The sequence below is a fragment of the Hylaeus anthracinus genome, unplaced genomic scaffold, assembly GCF_026225885.1.
Source record: "Hylaeus anthracinus isolate JK02 unplaced genomic scaffold, UHH_iyHylAnth1.0_haploid 4, whole genome shotgun sequence".
In the NCBI taxonomy this organism is placed as follows: domain Eukaryota; kingdom Metazoa; phylum Arthropoda; class Insecta; order Hymenoptera; family Colletidae; genus Hylaeus; species Hylaeus anthracinus.
The window spans coordinates 9,697,144-9,709,339 of record NW_026535289.1 but is presented as its reverse complement, the minus strand read 5'-3'; the positions used below and the strand labels follow the sequence as shown (position 1 = coordinate 9,709,339).

General features: G+C 37.5%; 1 protein-coding gene across 1 annotated transcript; it reads left to right on the top strand.

Moving 5' to 3' along the window:
• Positions 1 to 7,095: 7,095 nt before the first annotated feature.
• On the top strand, positions 7,096 to 11,093 carry LOC128894776 (uncharacterized). The gene is made up of 4 exons (XM_054156765.1): positions 7,096 to 7,176; positions 7,552 to 7,601; positions 7,903 to 8,229; positions 9,049 to 11,093. The coding sequence occupies exons 1-4, from the start codon at positions 7,165 to 7,167 to the stop codon at positions 9,836 to 9,838; spliced, it is 1,179 nt and encodes a 392-aa protein (XP_054012740.1). The 5' UTR covers positions 7,096 to 7,164; the 3' UTR covers positions 9,839 to 11,093.
• Positions 11,094 to 12,196: the final 1,103 nt, after the last annotated feature.

The following is a 12,196-nucleotide window of genomic DNA, read 5'->3' as shown; positions in this document are numbered from 1 at the left end:
TCGAAGTGAAACTTTATTTTTATAAAAATAAAATATAGCCATTTTAGCTCTTTATAATATTGGTATAAATCATTGTATACAAATGGTATTTATGAAATTTAAATTTGATTTAGTAGAATCTAAAGATTCTATAACGAGTAGAACGACTGGTATTTATGAGTGTTGACAAGTATGAAATCTTTACACGGAATTTTTTCGTTACAGTAGTAACATAATTTTTACATGTATCTTCATTTTGTATATTTTTAATTGCAAAACCATTTCATAGAAAATTCCAAATACCCAATACCTAATTAACCCCTTCCACCTTAGCTTTTGTCAAATTACAATGAAGCCTCACAAGAATATACGATTACAAAAAATGAACATCACTTGTGCTAAAACAAATTATCCCTTCTTATTTTATTTATAGCCAACCCGATTTGAATAAAACTCATATCTAAAAGAAAATAGTATTCAAATAAAAAACATCCGAGTCGAAAGGGTTGACCATTCTGTACTCGTACCTCGTCAACAAATACACGTACAATCTAACTTTCATTTGTCATTTAAAATTTTCGATCTATTTCCTTGATTCATGGTTGTTGTTTCGACAGCTCACGAAGCATGTCTGCTTCCCAGAAGGAAAACCGCGTCTCTCGGAACGTACTCCACGCGATTGGAGCGAAGGAATGCAAGCCAGGTCAACAAACTGTCTGATAACATAATCTAATTGCGGTTTGCAGTAATTTCTACTCATTACAGCTCCCGTTTCACTCGATGTACGAGATAACCGCATCACGAGATTCTTTCAAGAGTACCGATCTCTTGTACGAGCCAAGATACCGATCTGCAATTCGTTGCAATTAAAAGAATCTACCCGTGTTTCGATCATTCTTTTCCACCCGTTGAAAGTCGAAATTGGTAGAAATGTTCTCGTGTCTTAATTGAAATCAAGATAAAGTATGATCAGGCATACATAATCGACAACAGTGATGCAGCACGAGGCAGCATTTTTATTATTCAAATATGAACATGAAATATTTTAATTCCTTAACGAAATATAAATATCGTGTATTTTTGTCTTGATAAAATATACGTATCACTCGAGAAAGTCCAACGATTATGACGGAAACGCACAACGACGATCCTTCGATCGTGTTCATCGCAATTAGACGTTATCATTCTGTGAGCGCTTTCGTGACATTTACATAACACGAGGAGAGAATTCTTTCGCTGTTCCAGTCCGCGATCGTCGGTTTCGCGGACGTTCTATGCCCGATGAAATGCATCAAACATGTTAAAGAAAGTTTCAGACTCGATTAGACGGTCACTTGTTCGGACAAATCTTAATGAAAGTTGTTTGAATCATTTTCGTCCGCTCCCTTCCTAATGGTCGCCGACTCTTGCGTCGCATATAAGCTGCAACGTGTGCGTGTAAGCGTTACACGTTTGAGCTTGGCGACTTCGTTTAGAATGGGTGAACATAGTTATTATACTTGGTGAGTTACATAGTTAGTAAAACGTTTGCTAAACATTTCCATTGTTGGACTGTTTCTCTGGTCGGAATTGTTGCATTCATATTTTAATAAAGTATTTATCTGAAGAAACAGTAGTATCTTCTTAAGTGACTCACTTCGGGAATAGAGCTCCAGGGTTCAAGAAAGGTACTTCATCTCTATTTATTTTGAAGGGAACGAGCAGTTTCAGGGGATTTGAAATTTTAGGATTTGCGAGGTAGTTAATAAGATTTTGTACAGAAAAAAAATTCAGAGCTATAACGCGTTTGGTTTTCGAGAGATAAATCTCGCTCGTGGAGACTTCAATGCGTGGTGAGTACCAACGCTAGACGCAAGTGTTAAATCTGCAACATTTTTCTTCATATTTGAAAGAATTGTTATATTTTCATTGCTCTACTGCATTTAAATTCTACTATACCACATTAACATAATACATTAACGCACTATTTATTTTAATTAAGACAGTTACATCTCATATTAAAAGCATAATTCCACCTACATATATAATACACACTGCGCGTCACCTCGATTCTCAATTATCGCTTAAATATTTCCACGTTAACATTTCCTTTTAGAAAATCTTCTTCGACTTCCCATCGGACCCAACACCTGCATCCAACGGTACGTAAATATTAATTTTTATATTCCCATCCCATTATATTCTCCATCACACGAAGTACATCGTGTACGTAAGGTAAACCGGTCGTTAAACACTCGTTAAAGAAAATGGAGTGTGCACAGAGGCGGATAGCTTCAGGTGCTTCCATATTTAACCTCGAAACCTACGCGAAGATCTGAGGCTCTATGTCGCCAAAGAACCGCAAGAATTCACAATAGAAGAAACGTTTCCATAAGTTTCATCTTCGCGGTGCCATTTCACCAACTGCTCCGATGTATTCCCTTTCACGAAACCGATCCGCGCGATCGCCTTCGAGCACGCAGAAGAGGATCCATAGAAATCGGTAAGTCGATCCCATCCACGGCGTTCTAGGATCGCGTGCACTTTTGCCAGACGATAAGAGAAAGGGAAACCGATCTCGTACCCTCGTAAAACGTTCACGGAGACCAAATTGTACGCGCATTCCGTCGCGAGGCAGAGCGAAAACAAAAACGAGCAACTCGGGTATCCTTTTCCTAGCGGATCGCGGGACCGTGACAGTGAACTCTCTACTGGAGGAATTCCTATCGAGTCGAGACACGCCATTCGTTCGATTCGGTTCCGCGTGCTCCAGGATGGGAGGCGTTTTTATCTAGGAGCGACAACCTATTCTGTTGGGGCGGATCGAATGGAATGAGGTAATATTTTCTTTATAGGAAATTTTGGGCTATCTATGGGAATAAAATGTTAGCTTCAATAATGTTGTATTAACATGCCAATTTTAACGAACCTTGATCCTCGAGGTTGCAAGTGAAATGTCGATTTAATTAAATTTTTCAAAAAGTAACAGGGGTAGAAGAAAATTTTAAATATGGAAAAAGTTAAAATCGTCGTGTTACAGACGGGTGATGTTCGTTATAAGTCAACCTCCTGAGGGATATTGACACATTTGTGTACATTTGCGTTTATATCGAAATTGTCGTTATTAAGATCACGATGACTTTTAGAAATGAAAATTATACAATATTAAAGCAAGACAGTATATACTCTACATTAAATGAAATGAATTATAAAACACTTCTGTTGTAAGAAATCTAAAATCTAAAATTCTACATGAAATTTTACATTTATTGATAAAATTATGGAATACACTGAGAAAATAGTTAGACTTCTTGAGATCCACTGAACAATTATTACATGTACACACTCAAGAACTACTCAGTATGTTCTGCTGCAACCTTGAAATGCTAATTAGAGATGCGTATTTCATCCACTCTTGACAGTGATCCTTTAAAACAGATGTCTCCCTTTTTTCCTCATTCTAATAATTCACTCTAAGCAGTGAAAGTTGCTTCTCATATGGAACATTGATTATACTTAATGCATATAGATCATTCGGTACATCGACATCCTGGAAAATTTCTATCTACATAGCTGGTAATTACGATTCGTCATTTTGTGCGAACAGTGATTCGAGAAATTAATAAATTGAAGCGAAAGCTCGCATTCCTTGGACTGCGAGAGTAGGATTACTAAATCCTTAAAGCTTCCAAGGGAGAGTTGTCGCGAAAGATAACACATCTTATAGTTTTTATTTGGCACCAGTTTGCACGCAAATTAATATTGGAAATTGCAGTACGAAAAGCATTTCTTAACAGAACCATGAGCCAATTTTATTTTCGATTGTATAATTATGTAGGTTCACGTTAAGTGGAGTACACGCATTATTCTGAACCTGTTGGAAAGAGTATAGTTAGTAACCCTATATCGAGGTCATTCGTAGAAGACACTCGAATGACACGAGTGCACCCACATTGATGGCGTCGACGATTGCGCTAATAACACGACGTTGTTCTCGTTGGATTTCTCTGCGAATGCCTCCAAACCGCACGCTCTCACCACGAATCGTACCTCGTATCTGCAGTTATTATAAATTAATTTTTCCAGCTTTAGACAACGATTTTCTAACTTTCATACACGTTGTAATTATGAACGATCGTGAGACACGAAAGACTTTTGTTATTTTGTACCAAAGATTCCGAGCCTTTGGCACGAACCGTTGTATTGTATTTATTTAAACAATTATATTTAGTAAGGAGCGTGTTTCTCAACTGAAGGGAGAAATGTTTCATATTTCATGGAAGATAAAACAGAAACTGTGCGAGTTGGAACGATGCAACGAGATGGATCCTATGATCTCACTTCCTTTATGTGTGTATTGCCTGCAAAATTCAATTGTACTTCTTTGAAAATGGAACCACGTATTTGTTAAGATAGTTATGCAGAGCATTTTATTATTGTTCATTAAAAACATTAAAATTCCTCTTAGAGTATACAGTTTTTGAATACCCCTCCCTCTTGATACTTTCACAAACAGAATGAGAATGAGTGAATTGATTGTAAGACAATGTCTTTCATTAAGTAATTTGTTTTACCTATAATTACCTCAAGATTTAATGCTTAATTATACTATCTACTAATCAGAAGAGCATGCAGATTACGAGAATTTATATATTTGTTTCAGTCGCACGAGTGAGCATGACAAATGTATGCGCGTGTGTGAAAGTAATTAATGATTCGTAAAAAAAGAAAATCTGCAAGACTTCAACCGAGATAAAACCATGCCTCACTTTTTAACATTTTCACACCAATAGTTACCTTGTATCTAATATTAAGCGTCTTGTATTTTACATCTCAAATAAAAGTTACAATTGAAAATTGAATAACTCACGAATATTATTCTCGAATCCTGCAATAATTTTAATTCCTCATTCGAAGACAATGCTCTTATCAAAATAAATTTCCTCATTGCGGAATCGATTACAGAAGCGTTCTAGGATCTCCGAACGATCGGTGGTAAATAGTAAAGCGTTCCCTGTGTTTATGCAAATGCATGGACGATGAAACGGAAACTAGAAAAAGAGGAGAATTACGCGGGGCGAGCCCGAGACTTTCGACGTGATCGCTTTCACCCGTCGGGGCGATCGCTTTTTTCCTTCTTTGAAATACAGTTTGAAAATCGCGCATTTAAGGAGTGAATGACTTTCGAACGCGTTTTCCACATTGGAAACGAGCGAGAAGAGCGATCGCTTGAAAGTACGTCGCGTGAATGAGTTAATTGATTCGCCGACGCTACGCTTTTTTACGCTGACGACATCGTATCGTTCAGTAATTTCGTGTATGTGGACCGTAACGATGAGCAACGCGAAAAAAGTACAGGAAAAAGGAAAGAAATTGTTCGGTGAGATGTTGTTTTGATACCCACGCGGAAAGATGACGCCAATGACGAGGTGATATTCCATCCATCTCGAGACATGGGATCCAGAGATGGGCTGGTCGTATTTAGCTGTTGATTATTATTATTGAAATGTGAGTTGGAAAAATTAGACATTAAAAGCGATATAATGGTTGGATTCATTTAATATATAAATGTATTATATAATGTAATACATAAATATAATTATAATGTAATTTATTATTTAATAATTAGGAAAGATTATATTGCTCGTCAATTACGATCAATGAAGTTTCTAAATCAAGTTAAAATGTACTGGTTTATATTGAATTATTGCAACCAACAGTATTTAATAATTAAATTTTTCCTCGGATAAATTCTGTGAAATGTTAAGAGGACCTTAAGAATCATTGATGATGGATCACTTCCATAGTGCTGCTTCGTTCTGTAATTAATAAAACAGTGTCACCTCGACCGATCGCAGTAGATCACGATTTCTCACGTTGAGAAAGTATGACATCAGCCGTGTAATATGTGCAATTTGTTTAATAATATGCGTCACGAAATTACACAATGTCTGTTGCTACTTGGAACAGACGCTTACAAAAGAAAATAGCGTATTCGAGTCCTTTCACATTCGTCGAGGTTGACATTTTTTCACGTAACTCATAATAGCTGTCACTATGTATTATTATATAATACCGAGAATGTTGTTCAATTTTCACGTTATAATACTCCAATTTATTTACACGTTCGCTTCTTTTTTGTATTTTTACATAAAGGTTGCACTAAACAAAACTATCGCAAGGAATGTTCGTATTACATTATATTAAATTATCATATATTAAATAATTTCTATCAACCTCTAAAATATTGATCAAATTAACTGCACCTTTTCTTCCATTTCCATATAAAAAAAAAATTATTTAGGTGCAATAATTTTATAAAAATTGAAATTACTTGGAACATTGTATTATAATAACTTCTTGCAATGATTTTATTTAGTACATTCTTAATATAAAAATTTGTGAATTCTTAAGGGGACCGAGAAGTAATCAAAATTTCTTCGACTTGGAAAAATTTTGCAACGAAAAATTGAAGGACTTTTTTTAAAAAGAGAATTGAACAATTGCCTTTACGCTGACAAAAAGTGATAGAAAATGATGGAAATTGCTTTGTTGGTTAGTATTTAAGATTTCGTTAATAAATAAATGTTGATAAAATTTTGATTAATTTTCGGTCTCCCTAATATTTAAGTGCAATGATTTCATAAAAAAAATGTGAATTACTATATTGTAGTATAATTCGAGCGATCGACGAGCATCGAGCCTGACCGCACTGTTGGTCGCGAAATGTAGGCCGTCGGTCCCGTTCTTGTTGGTCGCGTTTTGGAAAGCACACGCCTGGGCCGCGCCCGACGTTAGACTCCAGCCTCGAAGAAAGTGTCGATTTCCCCCTAAACAAAAATACGCGTTAGACGTCTCCTTACTCTCCGTTTCGCGTCGGCGGCGTAGCCCCGTCGTTCCTATCCTCCTGGTGATCCCCAGCGAACGCGATCTCTTTCCACCAAAGGGGCTGCCAGCCGACGGTGGGGAGCTGGGCCCGTTCGCCCATCGGGCCTCGATTATGCTCTTTTTATCTTGTATAAAAGAGAAGAGGCCTGCGCGGACCTCCCGCAATTTATCTGCATCGGCTGGAGCACGCGGAACGCTGGAGGAGACAGGTGCAGATACCACAGCACCGACGCAGCGTGCACCCTGAGCCAAAGGATTAACCTAAACGCTGTGTCGGAGGGTTTGACCAGGCTGATCGAGTTACCAGGACACGGCGCAATGCGGTGGTCGGTGAGTGAGAGTCCTGAGATCTGTATTTTGGGATTTGGGTGGTTGTTGTCGCTAAAAGTTGCAAATTGAGCAGTTTGTTTGGGTATTTATAATTTCTTTTTGAAATTAGGGGGTTATTAAGGACGCTTTTGGATAAATTACGGAGTTGTTAACGGGGCATTTTTGATATTGATAAATTGTTGATGTATTCCTTTGGCTCGACTCTCCTTGAATTTGAAATATATTCCAGTACAAGATTTTGAATAGGTTGTCGATAGTTTTAGTGTTAAGTAAATTTTACTTGAAAGTGATCTTCAATTGCTAGGAAATTATGAGAATAAAATTGCTTTACTAGTTTCTTCAGTTACCTAACTAACTCTTGATTAATCTCCACAGGCTATCTGCATTCTGATGCTGGCGATCAGCGAACCTCTACTCGTTTATGCGTAAGTATACAAATTTTAACATTTTCATACCTTACCTTGTCATGCATATGCCCGACACAAATTTCTCTGTTATTTTCATTAAAATCTATTTTCTATGGAAATTTATACTATACATATAGTTGATCGAAAGAAAGGTTTCAACTTAAATGTTTGATTACGAATAAACTGTTTCCTTTCAAATAACGTTAGACAGAAAATTGAAAACCTACAATCGATTTATAATCAAACTAATAAGAGTAATAATACAATTAAATAGTGCTTCAATTCGTCCATGTATCTAATAAACTGTCATTGTTTTCAGGGCCAAGGTGGTGGTGGTGGTTCCCCAGCAAATAAGACGCAGTCCAGCGCCATCTTGGCGTTCTGGAGCGCCAAGATACAGGAAGTCATCTCACGGTGGCGAATTCCACCCCAGATATCACGGACCCATTGGTCAATATCACGTCAAGAAATCCATCTATCCGAGTCCTCCCTATCCTCACGGAGGAGACGACTTTGACCAGGGTCACGAAACCGTGAACCACGTGCGATTACCATACGGGAAGGATGTCAGTCACGCCATAACCTTCGGCAAGGGGTACATCCCGTACGATCACATTAAGGGCAGCTTCTCGTTTGGACGTGAAAGGTAGCAGCAAAGTTCATTATCTTTCTAATATTTCCCCTGTAAGATACTTCGTAATCATACTGTGGATTATTAAAATCTGTAAATTGTAAATGAAACTTTCGTACACGTTCGAAACTTTAGATCGTACATATTATTGTAAAGTTGTGAATGTTATTCGTCATTATTCCGGTGCGTACACAGTCCTCCAAAGAAACGAGTAGTTTTAGGTCGAGCGTGTCTGATCATAGACGGAGCATTCTACTGCGTCCAGTGGAACGTGACACTCTTGACCTGGCGAAGCTCGATTGGCATCATTCCCTCGTCAATTAACACTCTGAGTGCCAGATATACTCACAAAAACATTTATGAAGCTAAAATCTTGTTTTTATATCATTGGAAACTATATAATTTAACATTTCCGATAGTACTTATATTCACAACCCAATCAAAATTCACGAATTTCATCCAAACTTGTTTTCTTCAACACCTGATCATCAAAATTAATTTTTTAATTTCTTAGTGAAAATTTCTGTCACCTACAGTCAGTCTCATAAGTATTCGTACCTTCAATATCTATTAAAGAAATTTGCCTAAATTAAATTACAGGTTTAATGTTTCCGAAGAAATTTTTCATTAGAAGTATATACATGTGTAAAGTTTATTTATATACATATTTACAATATAAAATTTACTCGGAAAGATCAAGCCTATCATTTAATTTAAACAAATTTCTTCAATAGACATAGACTGATTGTATATATGGTGATCAACATGTTAATTGAGAACTTCCAACTAAAAAAAGGTGCCTTCTCAATCCTAACTAATTTAATAAATTCACAGGTACCCAGGACCTCCAGATCACGAGCAATCCGAACCAGTCTACGCCCCGACTTCGTACTACTCCTCAGGCCCCGAGTACACCCCAGGACAAATGTACGAGTCCTCCCACGCGGAAGCGTTCTACAGCGACCCAGAGAGCGCCATGAGCTACAACGATAAAAGGAACGATCGCAAGAGGTTCTACTCTGCCAGGTCCATCGAGAAAGACGTGACAGCGAACAATCCCCTGGACTACGCCTCAGCCCTGAACCAGGAGAAGGAACAGCTCCTGCGTTTGCAGTTGAAGGCTGCAGACTTCTACAAGACCGTGTCCTTACAGCAGCAACCGCAGCAGCAGCTGCAACTGCAACCTCAATCACAGCCACAACCACAGCCTCAAGGCAACGTGGTGTGGGCGTCCAATATCCCCTCGCCTACCATAGGCGGAAGCAAGGAGGGAATCGTTATCAAGGACACGGTCTCCTTGGAAGAGTACCAACAGAAGCTCCAAGAGATGACCAAGTCGTGGCCTCAGTACCTGGCGAACGGAGGGACCGCTTTGACCGGCGGTTATCAGACCCAACAGGTCCCAACGACCTTTCCAGCTGCTGGTCAGCAGACCTCCTTCACTGGGTCCATCAACTGGCCGGTGAACGTCGCTCAGTCGAAGCAGGGATACGCTGTGAAGGAGGACACCAACGAACCCCCTCCCGACTTCAGGTCCATGCCCGTTCAGGCCAACGTGTTCCAGGCGTTCCCTGTGTCCACGAACAACATCCTTCCGACTGTGACGCAGACGGTCCATGGGTAGACTTCGATAGGATTAGGTTTGAACAGGAATGGGGAACCTGAAAAGACCTTGGAATTCTTAGGTGCTTGTTTCGAAGATTTGGTAGATGTTCATGTCAGTAGAAGTGGATTGGGAATGTAAATTATTGCTAGAGAATAGAATTATTGTTAGAGATTTTCCTAGAAATTTTATATTTACTGAAACAATCTGCTTTGACTGTAACTCTGCTTGATTTTTAAACATTGGATAGTAGAATATCTATTAAAAAATTAAAAGCAATGTTTATAGAAATAGATGTCTTTTACCTCAATGAAGGTCGTCTTCATTAGTTCTAGAAATGAACACTCTGAAGAGGGCCCTTGTAGAGGTTGAAAATACTTTTTTCGATAAATAATTCATTAAAATATATATTATTTATTACTATTCATAGATTACTCGAGTGAAAGGTTCCCCAACCCTGGTTTAGACACTTTTATGGATACATTGACATGCATGGAGGACGTGGCCCATGTGCAATTAGGTTAAATGTACAAAGTGTGCAGACACAAATTGAAAACTTCCAGGTTTGACTGCAATATTTCGAAAAACTTACTCCTTAGTTTTGGTAATATTGATGTGTCCTAGAGAATAAAATAAGTATTCCTGGTTTTATTTTTGCTCTTGGTGTCAATGTAATAGATATGTGATAATTATTTTTCGTTTTTGGGTTAACCAGAACAAAATACTTTGGAAACAATTGTTTATATGGTATAAGTACTTTCATTTTGGAATTATATTTATTTACATTTATTAAACCAGAATTGTAAGAATTTCAAGTGCAACGAAGCAGCTGCATTCGTCTGCAATATTTAGTAAACACAATTTTAGCCACAGATTAGTCTACCAAATAATAATTGATTTATTAACGTGTATAATCGAGTCTAGCATTGTGAATACATTTAATATATTCAGTGACGGATTTTATCATCTCAAAAATTTGTGTCTCGATTCCAAAGATACGTCGAATCCAAAGATACATCGAATATATTAAAGATATTGATCGTGTTTACACCAATGGCAAGCACTCGATTTATTGTTGATACCATTGTTGATCTTTTAAAAAAATTAAAAATATAGTTCTATTTATACAATACAGTTACGTTGTTATTTCATGAATGTTATTACATTGCGTTTGTTTGTTTGTTTGTAAGGCCATGTACACATGGGTTAAAGCGAGCAACGAATAAAAGCGAAACCAATGTAATTTCTCTGTGCGAATTCAAACTTGTACACAATGTAGAAAATTGTTCATGTAATTTCGTTTGTTTTCAGTATAATGAACCGTGTGGGTTTGGTGCAGCGGGGCATTTGACTTCGTGGCAGCGCGTTTAGAGTACAGACTGTAATATGTTTCTCATGTCGGTGAAAGTCATTTTTTGTCTATTAATTAATGACAAGCAGAAAGGTGAGAAAGGCGCGCTCCTCTTCGTGGAAAGTTACCTTCAATTACATTTCGCCGATTACATTTCGCTTGACTTGATATCGAAGTCACACTTAAAATCTTGCTAATTGAGCTGTTCTTTTTGTTTGTCGATGTTCTAAATCTGATAGAAAGTTAAAATTACATATGCAATACTAATTAGCAGTATATCTTAGTATTACAATTCATGCATTCATATATTGCATTTATATTTGAGCCCGTAGGTTAGAGTCACTCACAAAATATCGTAAAAATATTTCAAACATTTCAAACATGGTCTTAAATATTTCTAAGATATCCTTATTCTTAGTAGAAATTTTAGTGGGACTCTAAATAATAAAATATTTTATGTAAGTAGTGACATAATGAATTAAAAATTCAGTTGAATAAAAAATTCTATTAAATTTCGCCAGTACTGCATTTTAGAGGCCCATTATATTATTTCAACATTTTCTATACGATGTATTTAATAATTCTAATCGTTTTAATAATGCGGACGTGTTTCACTTAATTCACCTCACGACCAATAGGATTTTGTTTTCTAAAAGTAAATATCGATTAAACTTATTTAAATATTTTCTGCTTTAAAAATGTTAAAAATATCAAAGACGTAACGAAACTATCAGTTACCATAGTCTACTCTAAGGTTCATTGCACGCGATCGACCGAACCTGGCCCTATCGATCATCTGGGATAAATCGATCGGCCGTTCGCTGGGACAAAAACGAGGCAATGATCGAATGCCACGGTCGCGGGGATCACATCTTTTCCGTTTACTTTCACTCCGAGGTCCGATGACCGGGTGAGCGTTCGAAAGTCGAGAAAGTTGCTCCATTGCGAGGAGATCCTCTCGATCTCTTTATCTGCCCCCTCTCCACTTCTGCCCACACGCTGAGAACACTTCGTTATTTGGATTATCG